The following is a 16,274-nucleotide window of genomic DNA, read 5'->3' on the forward strand; positions in this document are numbered from 1 at the left end:
AAATCTGACTCTCCAATATATCCATTACAATTTAAGCTGAAGTCTTTGTTTTGTGAAGATATACATGTTTATTTGTGCCGTTTCAAAGCGTAACGGTACATACTTTACATTTCCTCACTGAATGACTACTTCCGCCGAGACTTTTTGACGCAGCACGTGTAGTTTCTAAACATTGGGAGATCATGGTGAAAGTAAAGAAAGAAAGAAGGGAGTCCGAAGGGCCAGAGGATGGTGAACAGGCTGAAGGGCAAACGTGGGAAGAGAAAACAAAATATCTCTGTGCTATTGCTAAGCCTCTGGCTACCAAGAAACTGACAAAACGTCTTTTTAAAACCATCAAGAAAGGTATGATTTAAATATGAAGATGATAAACTGCTTTTGAAAAAAGGCAACCACCAACTAGTCCAGCGGTATTGTTTGTAATCGGTTTAAAAAATGGTTAGAAGACTTGTAGTAGTTGTACTAGAAGGATCGGGACATTTTCCCCGTAAGACTCGCGGCTTTTTAATTCAATAGCTCTCAGTCTCATTTTGGAATTTTGTTCAGGTCTGTCATGTAAAATAGATATCACTATCTTCTCTCCGTATCTCTCGAGTATCGTTAGGCCAAAAAAGAAAAAAGGTCTGTTTACGGTAACATAGGCCAAAAAAATAGGGTCGGTAGGTCGGGAATTTTTTTTTATTTTTTTTATTTTTATTTTTTTTCCAAAAAACCATATGTTTACGTTATTTTGCCAAAAAAACAAGATTTTTTTTTTTTTTTTCTCCCAAATGCCAAAAAAAAGTCTAGGGTCGCGCGAAAAAACTAGGGTCGGTCGGGTTACCGTAAACAGACCTTTTTTTTTTTTTGGCCTTAACTGTACCGGCACGGTTGGCCTAGTGGTAAGGCGTCCGCCCCGTGATCGGGAGGTCGTGGGTTCGAACATAAGATTTTAAAATTGGCAATCTAGTCGCTGCTCCGCCTGGTGTCTGGCATTATGGGGTTAGTGCTAGGAATGGTTGGTCCGGTGTCAGAACACAGGCGGAAGGTATCGTCCACTGGACTACTACTATCGCAGAAAGACTACACAGTGATCGCGCTAGGTATTTTTCAAACCGGTATGACGTCATGAGCTGGCTACAAGGCTCTCACGAAAATCGGTAAGCTTGCCAAGGCAACCAGTAAAAGACAAACAATGACTTACAATACATTAAATCAATGTCAGTGATATGCGGACGTTTTTTCTCCCCCCCCCCCCCCCCCCCCCCCCTCAAAGCAACTGTCGCACAACTTGACAGTGACCCATCAGCAGCCGCTGTGAGAGAGAGAGAGAGAGAGAGAGAGAGAGAGAAAGAGAGAGAGAGAGAGAGAGAGAGAGAGACTTCCAAAATAAAATAGGAAAGCAAATAGTAATCACGCAACTGGAAGACTTACTCACTAGTTACTTACTGTTACAGTTTCACTTTCGCCTAGTCTTTGTTGTCAACAAGTTTTCACGCGCAGAGCCAACAGCATTTCTATGACTTAGCGATTTTGAATGGTCTTCGAGAGATGAATGTTGAAAATTTCGACAACCTCTTGTGTAACCATGTTTTTGACGTGTTTTTTTGCAGTCTTCACAAAACGTGAGAAAGTTCTCCCCCTCCCCCTCTGTCCGCAACCACAGAAACTCTTTGCACCATTTTTCCTGGAATCGTTTGACAGTGGAAGATGCCGATGTTGGTTTCTTTGCCGCCGCTTGAGACTCGGGCTCTGCAGATGTACTAGGCCGTGAAGTACTTTCACTTTCAGTTCCTTCATTCAAAGGCCTTTTCTCACCTCTTGGGGGTAGAAAAGACAGTAAAGATCGTTGCTTCTTCATCGCAATCGACTCGCCTCACAATAATCAACTGTATGTAGACAAAGATCTAAGCTGGTGTGAGTACGTGATTTCCCGGTATGATGCTATGTCGGCTATAGTTAGATGCCATCCCTTATAACATAAACTGAAAGATTTTACGATGGACCGGGAACCGAAAGAAATGGCGCGAAAAGTATGATGTCTGATTTTTGACGTCATGTTTGACACCTTGACATCAAGTGTCATCAATGGAGACATAATCGCAACATTGTAGCGCTGTCACAACAAGCCATCCAAATCTCTCTCTCTCTCTCTCTCTCTCTCTCTCTCTCTCTCTCTCTCTCTCTCTCTCTCTCTCTCTCTCTCTCTCTCTCTCTCTCTCTCTCTCTCTCTCCCTCGTACTGACAAACGATTTTTGTAATTACTACTTTTTTTTTTACCGGTCAAACCAAATAACAATCGGTACGTCTGACCGACATCCACTTTTTTTTCCGGTATTGGCGAATCTTAACCGGTAAAATACCGGAAATTACCGGTAAACGCGATCCCTGCTACAAGGTCTGTCACTCACCTTCGAGTCTTCTGTGTTCTTCTTGGAGTCGCTTCCTGGGGAAAAATATTGTTCAAGACGGGTTGCCTCTTCCTACAGTCTGTGTAAGGTCAAATAAATACAGTTGAATGATTGTTTGAACTATTATGTGCCTTTAGTTTTCAGCTCCCGTCCGCTGCAGGTTGTTATTTGGACGAATCATCCTTCGCGAGCCGCTAATCCACTTCGGGACAAATCATGTATCCGCACCGAATATGCATACCAGCGCTCATTGGTTAATAACAGGATATTCGATGATTATTTTCCCGTGGGTAGCTTCCCTTTGCTGCACAATATTTATGTTTTAGACCAATGAGCGACAGAAGATTCTCAGCTCAGAAGGCACCATTTACTTTCTTTGCATGGATGAGGACTGCGTCGGAGAGGAGGGTAGTTTTTAAGAGACATTTTGCTTTGCTTGAAAGTCACTTGCTGTGATGTCGGCAGTAAAAGTAAAACTTTGTTTATTGGTGAGGGGGCCAGTTTTCGGTTTATTTGAATATACGGCGTGAGAAAGGAAATATTGGAAAAGTAGGTGATATTAAAGGCACTCCTGTAAACCATCACAGATACTGTCAGGCTTTTACACACAGTACAAACACCCTTTTATTTAAACACTCGCCGCTTGAGAACATGCTAGGTGCCCTCCGTAAAGAGCGAGCAATTTTCAAAGAATTTATTTTTGCGTGGTTTATCTTACTCCTGAGCCATTGTGAACTCGTGTGATCCAGTTTCCTTTTTTTCACAATATAGTTGTCAGTTTGTGATTTCAATGCGACTCGCTGTAAGCTTATCTGCAATAGCACGTTATTGTGTACCTCTGAATCTAAAACGCAACAAACGGCTGCGAACTAGAGCGGTGGTGGTTGACGGTTCAGAGGAACTGGCGCTAGGCAAAACCGTTGTCTGCTACGAGAAAGACGTTTCGCATGACACGTCTCCGGGCTTTTCTTTTTTCAAACTTTCAAAACTTCGAATTGTACTGATCATGTCTTGATGAAAAAAGAATTATTTTATGATTTAAGAATGTTTGTGTAACATACTAACAAGCTGTCAATTTATTATTTAGATTTTAAAAGTTAGGTCTAGCGCCTGATAGTAAACATAGTAAACGAAAATAAATTCTTTGAAAATGTCTCACTCTCGACAGAAAGCAGCCAGGATGTTGCCATTCGGTGAGCGTTCAAATGGAAGTATGCTTGCACTGTATGTAGAGGCTCGGGGAGCTCAGTGATGGTTTACGGGAGGCTTACTATGCCTTTAAGACAAGCAAACCTGAAAATGTAGTTCATGTTAAATAAGTACAAATACAGTGGAGTCCGGGTACAGCAGTCCCTCTCATGAACGGACACACTTGGGCCATAGCAAAACTGTCCGTACATTGCAGGTGTCCGGTCACGGGAGGGGTGACCACACCTCCCCCTCCCCCATACACTCACACAGAGACACACAAACAACAGGATTGAGTCTATGCCGCTAATCACTTCTTGTGGCAATAACAATAAACTCCTAATACTTCTTTAAACGTTCTGTAAAAATGATTTGTATGAAGTGTTGAAAAGAAGAGATAAAATAAATCCTCAAGGCAGTGAACACACTCACCATTCTTCTTCTTCTTCTTCGTCGTTCACTAGATGGGTTTGTTTCACTATAACGTTTGATCAATTGGTTTGTCTCCATCATTTTGTGATTTGCGTGATGCAGCGCTTTTTGGCACCCAGGGGGTCCCGCATCTCCGGCTTCGGCCATGGACGTTGATCAGGGGTCCCTCCCCTAGACCAATTGCCTTCCTGGGCTGTTGAGCTTGGTCTGCCCGTGGTTCTATTTCGGAGTTTTCCTTCTCCTAGACTGGTTACCTACCATGGTTGTCGAGTCCAGTCTACCCGTTTGGAGGTTGCTGAGATGACCGCTTGTGTCCTTGGGCCTCTGTGCCGTCACACCGGTACTGTCCAGCACATCCCCGTCTTCACCAGAGCCCCGTTAGCCAGCAACCAACCCGTCCGCCATGGGAGAACCCTACCGGTATACTTCTCACAATGAAAAACACCCCCACGTTTTAGGGACAGTGAAATTTCAGCGATTTTCTTCTGACGGCATAGCTTGGTTCTGTTTCACCACCATACCACGATGAGGAGGGGATGGCCTTTATGGTGGACACTCACCATGCACTGACATACGAATGCAGCCACACAAACACAGCACAGAGGAGCGTGTGCAGATGCTTTGCAAGAATAAGCTTGAAAACCAGTTTGAATAAATAGCAGCAGATAGAGCTGCATGTCATAATCAAGTAATTTATTTTCTTCTTGTTTGGCTTTATTGACTGCATGCCGATCATGTGGCATGGCAGTGACTTTGCACTCTTCAATTGGAAATACACTGTACATAACGCAGCTCCCAATCTCCCTCACTAATGCCTACCCCAAGCCGTGACAACTGATGCTTGGAAATTGTGTGCAAGAGTACACCTCTCTATTTCTCTCCAATGCTCTTCCTGCTGACATGCAGTGACACCGGACACCCCACAGAGTTTAGCCAGCTACCCCTCCACCCCCCCCCCCCCCCCCCTCTCTCTCACTCCTTCCAGCCATGTACTGTTTGGGGCTGTCGCCAGAGAGGCCAGCTGCACTGTTCACTCAGAGCAAAACCAGTTGACTGTGTCGTAACTTTTGACACAGCAAGACAACTGAAGGGTTCACAGATTAGGCAACCGACTCACTGGTCAAGGCTGAGGGGAAACAAGAGTATCTTGTCAATGAAAGAGGTTACACACAGACACACGATGCTGAGAACTGTGGCCGGTTTTTCACTCTCTTTCGCTCAGGACCTTCATCGACTGTGGTTTCTGTTGTTTACGTCCCAAAGAGCACAGTGCAGTTTCATGTTGGCATCTTCGCATGTACTCCACTCCTGACCAAAACGATGGGTACACGTGCACTCAAGTTATCAGTGACTGTCATCACGCCATTGCGGCTGTGATCTTTGTACCAAGAGCCGGACTGCTCTGTTATCGATTTTGTTGTGGTGAAAATTTGACGATGGTCTGTCCGTACATTGGAGGTATGACCTGCTGTTGGGACCGAAAATGAGTGTCCGCGTCCACGTTTTGCAGGTGTCCGTTTAAGGGGGGGCAAATATAGAAGGAAAACACTCCGTGCCGAGCAAATGTGTCCGTACATGTCAGGTGTCCGCTCACGCCGGGGGCCGTACATTGCAGGGACTGCTGTACAAGGAATCTCAAGGGAGATACATTTTAGTTCGTTATATCAGTAATTCGCTGTAGAGTTTTCAACCCTAAATAGCCTCAAGACAAGTTTTCCCACTCACCTTCAAATGATCGTCCCATCGATCTTTCCTTGGAGAGTACAATCTCTGCATGTTTTCAACAGCTTCATAATATAATCCATAGAGAGCTCTAGCAAACTAACAGCGGGAGGTGCACGAAAAGCGTCAGTTTTCACAATAAAACTTTGACTCGCTCATTCATGGGACATAACTGCACTCCGGACTGTCCACAGTGTTGAGCAATTTAGGAGACTTCACTGCCTGAGGAGAGTATTGATTCAAATGAACGCGTGGTTCTATATCGCGTCACTCGGTCACGGATCGGAGAAAACAAAAAAACAGTTCCAGATTTCGAAACCATGTTCGTCAGCCATTGTTTTTAGCAAGACAGACCACATGTGCACGAGCTTCGCTGACGTACATCGCAAAATGTCATGACGTCACCACAACTTTCGGTTTTGGTTCGATCTGTGCACCTCCCGCTGTTAGTTTGTTCAGAGTTCGCTCATCACGCGATGTGCACTTGTGTTTGTGTATTTTTGTCTTTGGAGACAATTATTGACATCAGTTCGTTGTAGCCTTGTGACTTTTAGAGACAAAACGGCTCTGGGGCGATGAAAACGTGTTCGTTATAAGAGGGGTTCGTTTTGCAAATGAGTTCAAAAGGTTCGTTGAAGCCGGAAAGTAACAAGTACGAAATAGAAGGCTGTCTGCCGGGAAATCAATGGCAGTTCGTTAAAAGCGGGATTTCGTTATACCCAGGTTCGTCATAGCTGGACTCCACTGTACTGTAATTTCACGGTGGTACCGGTATCACTGCTGTCTACCATTTAAGCCTTCAGTGAAAGTCTGGAAAGAAGATTTTTCTTCCAACTACCTCCCTTAACAAGACTTCTTTTGTGAGTAATTGCTTGAATGTTAAAAGGGCAGTGCAGGAGTCACAGCATTGCTGAAGCAACGATTTGTCTTTTTGTCGGAGATTACGATAGCTACAGTCAAAAGCCTTAAACAACTATCTCACAGATGCCCTCATATACCTTTAGTGTTGCCAGTCGATGGGACAGCTGTCTGAGGCATGACTGAAAGCCCTAGGGGCTCCGGTGCACCTGGACGTGACAAGTTCAGTAACTTTAAATGGAAATATGAGAAAGACTAAAAGGAGAAAGAGCACAGTAATTTCCCGAGAGAGATGCTTTTACGGGAACTGATGTTTTGTTTCTATTAGCCTTTATTTAATTTTGTGGGGTTTTGCTTTATTTTGTTTGTTTTTACATTTAGTCAACATTTGACTAAATGTTTTAACATAGACGGGGAATCGAGATGAGGGTGGTGGTGTGTGTGTGTAGAACGATTCAGAGAAAACTACTAGACCGATCTTCATGACATTTCACATGAGAGTTCCTAGGTATGATACCCCCAGATGTTTTTTGTTTTTTTCGATAAATGTCTTTGATGACACCATATCCAGCTTTTTGTGAAAATTGAGGCAGCACTGTCGCGCTCTCATTTTTCAACTAAATTGGTTCAAATTTCGGTCAAGTAATCTTCGACAAAGCCCGGACTTTGGTATTGCATTTCAGCTTAGAAGCTTAAATTAATTTATGAGTTTGCTTAAAGTTGTCATTAAAATCGATTTTTCGCAAACAGATTTAAAATTGATTGCATTGTATTCCTCATCTTTTCCTGAATTCAAAATATATAGATTTGTCATGTTTACTCTTAAAATGTGCTCAGAATGAAAGAAAATAGGTTCAGTAAGTACTACGGACGCGTTTTTCGCGGCGGCTAGTGTGACCCGTCTCTGTCGGCCTAAGAAAAAAAATGGCAAAAGATGAATTTTCCTCAAAGAACATTTGCAAGAAGCAATCTTTCTTTTATGTTCTAATTATATTCTCTGTGTGTTCAAGATGCCAGGAGAGTTCATCAAATTGCGTTTAAAATTGCTGAATTTAGTTTTCAGAAAGGGACTTCCCCCCCCCTGGGCCCACCACTGAGGAATGAGGTGTTAACCATGACCCCCAGTCAGTTCTGAGAAATTTTTGTAATCAGCTGTTCTGTAGCCTGTATTTTGATTTGTTTTTTTAATTTTATTTCAGCCTGCAAACAGAAAAACTATGTGAGGAAAGGCGTCCGTGAGGTGCAGAAGTTTATCCGCAAGGGTGACAAGGGGTAAGTGTTGATCTTGTTGATGATGGCTCAAGGGCATTTGACAAAAAAACACAATTGACAGGGCATTCTTAATATGTGTTCTCAGTATTGGCGTTAACCGGTTATTACCTGTATTTTACCGGTTGAAACGAGAAAATAACGGAATAAAATTGGCTGCCGGTATGACCTACCAGTTGATTTTCAGAACGACCGGTTTATTTCGCTGGTAAAACAACAAAACCAATTCTTAGTCGGACTCTTTCTGGTTCCAATGACTGGCCTCCCATTTTTGACTCACATGCGAAGCAAAAGTGAGTCTATGTACTCACCCGAGTCGTCCGTCCGTCCGTCCGTCCGTCCGTCCGTCCGGAAAACTTTAACGTTGGATATTTCTTGGACACTATTCAGTCTATCAGTACCAAATTTGGCAAGATGGTGTATGATGACAAGGCCCCAAAAAACATACATAGCATCTTGACCTTGCTTCAAGGTCAAGGTCGCAGGGGCCATAAATGTTGTCTAAAAAACAGCTATTTTTCACATTTTTCCCATTTTTTCTGAAGTTTTTGAGATTGAATACCTCACCTATATATGATATATAGGGCAAAGTAAGCCCCATCTTTTGATACCAGTTTGGTTTACCTTGCTTCAAGGTCAAGGTCACAGGAGCTCTTCAAAGTTGGATTGTATACATATTTTGAAGTGACCTTGACCCTGAACTATGGAATATAACTGTTTCAAACTTAAAAATTATGTGGAGCACATGTTATGCTTTCATCATGAGACACATTTGGTCACATATGATCAAGGTCAAGGTCACTTTGACCCTTATGAAATGTGACCAAAATAAGGTAGTGAACCACTAAAAGTGACCATATCTCATGGTAGAAAGAGCCAATAAGCACCATTGTACTTCCTATGTCTTGAATTAACAGCTTTGTGGTGCATGACCTTGGATGACCTTGACCTTGGGTCAAGGTCACATGTATTTTGGTAGGAAAAATGTGTAAAGCAGTTCTTAGTGTATGATGTCATTGCTAGGTTTAGTTATTTGACCTTGACCCTGAAGGTCAAGGTCATGTAAAGGTCAAGGTCAAGCATGTGAGTCGTATGGGCTTTGCCCTTCTTGTTTCTGGTGTTTGCATCATAAAAGTTTGCGTATCGGTTTGAAAAAATACTAGCACCATCACTGGTTCTCTGTGACTCATCTATGAATTGTGTGTTTTCAGAATGGACGAAGCAAATTAAGTGCTTTACAAACACCAATTCTAGACTTCATGGGGGGGTAGCAAACAACTCTACACGCACAAAAACAAAAATAATTTCCATTATTTTCATGTGTATTCTGTTTAATTTTGTTGTTAGTTTGCACAAAATATTGCTAATATGTTGCCAAACCTAAGTGTTTGGGGAAGAGAATCCAGTATTCTGAAGAAATTTCCTGTAATGTTGCCTGTAAAGCAGTAAAGTCTTTGCGCAGAGTGAAACAAAAAACTGTCGCTTTTTAAACACCAGCTAATCATGTGTGCATGGTGTCATTGTTTCTTTCCAGCATCGTGGTGATTGCTGGCGACGTCAGTCCCATTGATGTCATCAGTCACATTCCTGTCATGTGTGAAGACAAGGGGATTCCTTACTGCTACGTACCATCCAAAGAGGTGAATATCATTGAACGTGTTTGTGCGCGTCTTTATTTGGTGTTTAACGTCGTTTTCAACCGTTCAAGATTATATCGCGATGGAGGGAAGGGGGGGGATGGAATAGAGCATGTCGTAAGAGGCGACTAACGGATTCTGTTTCTCCTTTTACCCTTGTTAAGTGTTTCTTGTATAAAATATAGTCAATTTTTGTAAAGATTTTAGTCAAGCAGTATGTAAGAAATGTTAAGTCCTTTGTACTGGAAACTTGCATTCTCCCAGTAAGGTAATATATTGTACTACGTTGCAAGCCATGGAGCAAATTTTTGATTAGTGCTTTTGTGAACAAGAAACAATTGACAAGTGGCTCTATCCCCTCTTTCCCCGTCGCGATATAACCTTCGTGGTTGAAAACGACGTTAAACACCAAATAAAGAATTTGATTCCTAAACAACTTTTTTCTAAAGCAGTATATACAAGTTGCTTTGATTTTTTAATGGTAAAAATCATCACCACTGGTCCCTCGGCTAGATTCAGGCATGGGAATTGTCCGCCGAAAGGCACATTTCCGCCGATGTTTGTTCCTCCGAAAAACCAAAAGTGTCCGCCGAAAAAATAAATGGGAGGCAAAAATGGTTCTAAAAACTGAATTTAATGGCAAACATGGAGCTCAGATGACACCAAATTGCACAATTTTGGTTCTTTGGAGAAAACATTTCCGGGGTTGGCATGCCCCCGGACCCCTCTTGTAAGGCTAGGCGCTTCGCTCCGTCGGCTTTGATATTAATAACAAATGTTCAGCCTTTTTTACTTTTTTCAATTCTCATGCCTGTAGATTATATAGTATTTTTGTATGTTGTGTCTAAAGATTTGTTTAAATTCCAGGATCTTGGGTCAGCCTGCGGCTCTAAGCGTCAGACTTGCATGGTGCTGATCAAAACCCACGAGGATTACACAGACAGTTTCGATGAGTGCAAATCAGGCATCCAGGAATTACCCAAATCCTACTAGCTTGCTGCCCGCGGATTTTCTTCGTCCTCTTTTTATCGTGGAGGAGTACGGACGAACGGACATGTGTTCAGTGTGAATGGAAACGGTGAAAGTAGAAGGCTAATTGTGAAAGTGATAGCAAGTGATGCGTGAATGTGTTTTTGATGCAAGTGTGCTAGTGTCTGTATGAAATCATTCGCTTTCTTTGGGAATTTTTGTTTGTCAATCAACATTTCATGTTACAGTGAAACCCGGCTATATTGAAGTAGGCTATATTGAAATCCCGGCTATATTAAAGAAAAAATTCAGCCCACGGGACGTTTTTACCGGGCTATATTAAATGTTTGCTCCAAAGATTTGTTTAACTTTTTATTTTTAAGAACAATGACTGCGCGGGCGCCGAATGATATGACACGCCTCTGTCAGCGCAATCAGTTGAGGAAGGGGAGAGGCCAGAACAGCATCAACTTTCGAGTCAGGAGGTCTCTGATAACAATTATAGTCTAACAATGCCCCGGGCCTCGGACAGCTACGCCATGTAGTCTTGTGGTGCGTAGATCTCCCCGACTTAATTTCTCTTGTTCATGCAAGTAGTTTCCCTTTGTACACTGGCAAAAATGGCTGCAAAACAAACAAGAGGCGAAGCCTTCAAGGCTCACGTAAGAAATCGACAAACAGTAACACAAACTCAATCACTCCGTCACACATACACACACACACACAGTAAGCATTGGTGACACTGTGCAAGAAAGAGAGACACTAGATCTAGATCTGTCTGTCTGCATGTAGCCTACTTACAGACACGACTGCCAAATAGTCTCGGCCCGCTCAAAATAACAATGACCGAGACATTCCTTCGCGTGACGTCTAACCCTCTTACGCCATAATGTGACGTCTTCAAATGACGAAATGTTAAAGTTTCTACCACAGACATACACACGCACGCACGCACATACGCACATACGCACGCACGCACAGACAGACAAAGTTACGATCGCATAGGCTACACTTCGTGAGCCAAAAAGGGTGAGCCTGACAATTGAAAGAAAAATCGAGCTTATTCAGAAGCTGGAAACTGGCTGCAAAAAAAGAAAGGAAGTAGCTGAGGAATATGGAATGTTGGCAGGTTGTGTGACCAAGATTTTGAAAGAAAAAGAAACATTGAAAAGTCTTAGGGTTAGGGTTAGCCTAACCCTGACAAAAGCAAGTAGGCTCGAAGAACAACAGGTGAAAGATTAATGGGAATATATCTCACATCAAACGCAATGTGTGGACACGGAAGAAAGAACGTATAGTGAAAAAAAGTTTGGTTATATTGAATTTCTGAAGGAACAAGGAGGGAAATTCAATATTACCGAGAATTGCCTAAATTGACGTTCCGGCTATATTGAAGGTCTTCCCGGGTCCCGTGCCACTTCAATATAGCCGGGTTTCACTGTATCTTGCTTTTTTTTACATTTAGTCAAGTTTTGACTAAATGTTTTAACATAGAGGGGGGAATCGAGACGAGGGTCGTGGTGTCTGTGTGTGTGTGTAGAGCGATTCAGACTAAACTACTGGGCCGATCTTTATGAAATTTGACATGAGAGTTCCTGGGTATGATATCCCCGGACGTTTTTTTCATTTTTTCGATACATACCTTTGATGACGTCATATCCGGCTTTTTGTAAAAGTTGAGGCGGCACTGTCACACCCTCATTTTTCAATTAAATTGATTGAAATTTTGGCAAAGCAATCTTCGACGAAGGCCGGGGTTTGGTATTGCATTTCAGCTTGGTGGCTTAAAAACTAATGAGTGAGTTTGGTCATTAAAAATCGGAAACTTGTAATTAAAATTATTTTTTTATTAAACGATCCAAAAACAATTTCATCTTATTCTTCGTCATTTTCTGATTCCAGAAACATATACATATGTTATATTTGGATTAAAAACAATCTCTGAAAATTAAAAATATAAAAATTATGATCAAAATTAAATTTCCGAAATCGATTTAAAAACTATTTCATCTTATTCCTTGTCGGTTCCTGATTCCAAAAACATATAGATATGATATGTTTGGATTAAAAACACGCTCAGAAAGTTAAAACGAAGAGAGGTACAGTAAAGCACAGCGCAATCGCTGCCGCGCCAAACAGGCTCGTCACTTTCACTGCCTTTTGCACTAGCGGCGGACTACGTTCAGTTTCATTCTGTGAGTTCCACAGCTTGACTAAATGTAGTAATTTCGCCTTACGCGACTTGTTTCTGCTTTTTTTCAAAACTGGATAGTGTCAAACTTACCTGGTTTTTTATATTTAGTCAAGTTTTGACTAAATATTTTAACATCGAGGGGGAATCGAAACGAGGGTCGTGGTGTATGTGTGTGTGTGTGTGCGTGCGTGCGTGCGTGTAGAGCGATTCAGACCAAACTACTGGACCGATCTTTATGAAATTTGACATGAGAGTTCCTGGGATTGATATCCCCATACGTTTTTTTCATTTTTTTGATAAATGTCTTTGATGACGTCATATCCGGCTTTTCGTGAAAGTTGAGGCGGCACTGTCACGCTCTCATTTTTCAACCAAATTGGTTGAAATTTTGGTCAAGTAATCTTCGACGAAGCCCGGGGTTCGGTATTGCATTTCAGCTTGGTGGCTTAAAAATTAATTAATGACTTTGGTCATTAAAAATCTGAAAATTGTAAAAAAAAAAATAAAAATTTATAAAACGATCCAAATTTACGTTTATCTTATTCTCCATCATTTGCTGATTCCAAAAACATATAAATATGTTATATTCGGATTAAAAACAAGCTCTGAAAATTAAATATATAAAAATTATTATCAAAATTAAATTGTCCAAATCAATTTAAAAACACTTTCATCTTATTCCTTGTCGGTTCCTGATTCCAAAAACATATAGATATGATATGTTTGGATTAAAAACACGCTCAGAAAGTTAAAACAAAGAGAGGTACAGAAAAGCGTGCTATCCTTCTTAGCGCAACTACTACCCCGCTCTTCTTGTCAATTTCACTGCCTTTGCCATGAGCGGTGGCCTGACGATGCTACGAGTAAAATGGCATTGCGTTTCATTCTGTGAGTTCGACAGCTACTTGACTAAATATTGTATTTTCGCCTTACGCGACTTGTTTTTTTTAATTTAGAGCTTACACTTTAAAAGAGAAATTGTGATTTCAGTGTCAGTTCATCCCTGCTGTTGATCAAATCGTTGTAGGAAATAAACATGAATTAATGACCATTCATCCAAATAACTTGATTACCATGCATCCAAGTGGTAAAAGAAAAGTTTCTCATCAAATGTCTTTGAATTCACTGGTTGGTTAAAGATGCCTCCCTTTTAAAATATTTCTTCAGATGATTCAGTCCTATAAAGTTATTGTACTCACAAGAAAATACCAGTATGGCTTTAACAAGATGTTTGAAGATGCCAACAGTTGCACTTCATTAGCCAACAGCTGTACTTCATTAGAAAAAGAAGTGTCTCTGGACTGTAGAAATCACTGATAGGATATTGCTGATTTTTTGCAGTAGAAATAAACAAAATCCACACAAAAAAGTTAAGCCTGGTTAGGTTTTCTGATAGGTTACATTTGAAGGAAAGCATCACTTACATGTTTTCACACAAAATTAATGTTGATAAAAAAGGTATTTTAAATTTATGGTTGCATCATGTTGTATGTCATGAACAGGAATTAATACAAATGAAATGAGAGAAAAAAGTGTTTGCTTTTGATTCTTTGTGATGGCTGCTTTGTCTCTGAGTTTCCAACACACACACACACACATACACACATATATACATACACACAGTGACGGCACACACAGAGCTCTTTTGATCCTTGCTCGTCCCCCAACCCCCCACCCTCGCCCCCCACTATTCGCATACTTTCCCCTCAGCGTCTTTCCCTCCTGTAGTTTTGGCCCCTTCCCAAGGACTACTTCTCTCCTGGTAGAAGGAGTACTTGCCCCTTCCCCTAATTCCCCCCCCCCCCCCCCCCCCCATCTAATTTCCCTGAAGTTAGCCCCTTCATTCCTCTCCATTAACCTCTCGTCTGTGAATTCCTTACTTTCCCTTCAATACCCTCCCGTTCTTCCAAATCCTTGAGAGTCTTTCTGTCCTACTTCTTCTGGTTCGATAGGCTAATGTACGTGTGATATTGGAAAAGACAACTGATTCTGTTCACCCTCACGCGCTGAATTAATAAGTGTGCTAGGAATCCCTCGGATCAAGGCCCATAACACTTCACTGTCTATCAGAAGTTGATCGAGTACTGTCCGATATTCAGTGCCATGATTTACTCGTGGAAAGTTTGTTAAATGAGGCTGATGGGGTCTATGTCGACCAAAAGAGTCCCAAACATCAGATTACACAACAATACCACTAAACTATCTCATTATAACAGCCGAACAGACCTGCTACTTCGTCAGTCATATCTTTTTTTGAAACAGAACAGTGGAAAATAATGGTGCATTATATTTCCATTCCCAATGTCACTGGCAGTCTTCACAACATATATTAAATTATGCACCCGTGTTGACCAGGAGAAAGGGGCATGGATGTATCATCTATCGACGAGCTCCGATTTCTGGTAAGGAGATCATGTCGAACTGTAGGAGCTAATGCTGTCTCTAATTGCATGCTCATATTCAAAAATGCGAAGGGACTGGGTGGCCGAGTGGTAACGCACTTGCGCTCGGAAGCGAGAGGTTGCGTGTTCAGGCCTGGGTCAGGCCGCAATTTTCTCCCCCCTTTCCTAACCTAGGTGGTGGGTTCAAGTGCTAGTCTTTCGGATGAGACGAAAAACCGAGGTCCCTTCGTGTACACTACATTGGGGTGTGCACGTTAAAGATCCCACGATTGACAAAAGGGTCTTTCCTGGCAAAATTGTATAGGCATAGATAAAAATGTCCATCAAATACCCGTGGGACTTGGAATAAAGTAAAAAAAATTCCATCTCACACGGCATTAAGTCTCAGGAAACATGAATACACGCATGCAGGAAAAAAAATATGGGTAGCGCCGTATGTATGGCAGCTCGCTTTCCCCGGGGAGAAAGCAGCCCGAATTTCCATGAGGGTAACCTCACTGGACTGTAAATCTTATCCAATCCAATCCAATAATTTTTTTAATTTTTGTTTCTATTTCATTTTTTTGAAACCTCTCAAGTTCATTAACGGGCATTTGACAAAGCTTAAAAACTGTTGATATCAATGAAGTCAGTTTTTGAATTATGGTATAAAATGGGAAAACCTCAGTATCTGCATGAGCCCCGAGCAATTATGCGAGTCATATGTAACGATATTATCAGTTTTCGCCTGAAACCAGCTGGGTTTCGCATTCGATACCAGACTGAAATGTTTTTTTCCCTGTCAAATTAAAGAGGTACACTTATTTGAGGGAGAAAAGCATGTCAGTTTCTTGCAAATGAAGGAAATTGGTTGTGAAATGTAATAGATGAGCGCTAGTCACTAAAAGTCAGCAATTGACGACGTGACGAAAATATTCTGAAATTCTGAGATGTTACCCCAAAATTCGATATTCCTTTGAAAAACGTGCACCGAGTGGCGGTTACGTCTCTTGAATGAGAAGGGAAGGATTTTGTGATGAAGCAAATTTCTAAGTTAAAATACCATTGTCTTTTTACATTAAGTCAACTTTTGACTAAATGTTTTAACATAGACGGGGAATCGAGACGAGGGTCGTGATTTATGTTTGTGTGTATGTATGTGTGTATACATCGATTCAGAGAAAACTACTGGACCGATCTTCATGAAATTTGACATGAGATTTCCTGGGTAGAA

The 16,274-nt window shown here is 41.5% G+C and overlaps 1 protein-coding gene across 1 annotated transcript; it reads left to right on the forward strand.

The window, feature by feature from the left end:
• Positions 1–118: 118 nt before the first annotated feature.
• Positions 119–12,758, forward strand: LOC138982614 (H/ACA ribonucleoprotein complex subunit 2-like protein). The gene is made up of 4 exons (XM_070355942.1): positions 119–345; positions 7,790–7,862; positions 9,394–9,499; positions 10,364–12,758. Exons 1-4 carry the CDS (start codon positions 183–185, stop codon positions 10,487–10,489), a joined length of 468 nt encoding a protein of 155 aa, XP_070212043.1. The 5' UTR covers positions 119–182; the 3' UTR covers positions 10,490–12,758.
• The last annotated feature ends 3,516 nt before the right edge of the window (positions 12,759–16,274 follow it).

This window comes from Littorina saxatilis, linkage group LG12 (assembly GCF_037325665.1).
Source record: "Littorina saxatilis isolate snail1 linkage group LG12, US_GU_Lsax_2.0, whole genome shotgun sequence".
Lineage (NCBI taxonomy): Eukaryota > Metazoa > Mollusca > Gastropoda > Littorinimorpha > Littorinidae > Littorina > Littorina saxatilis.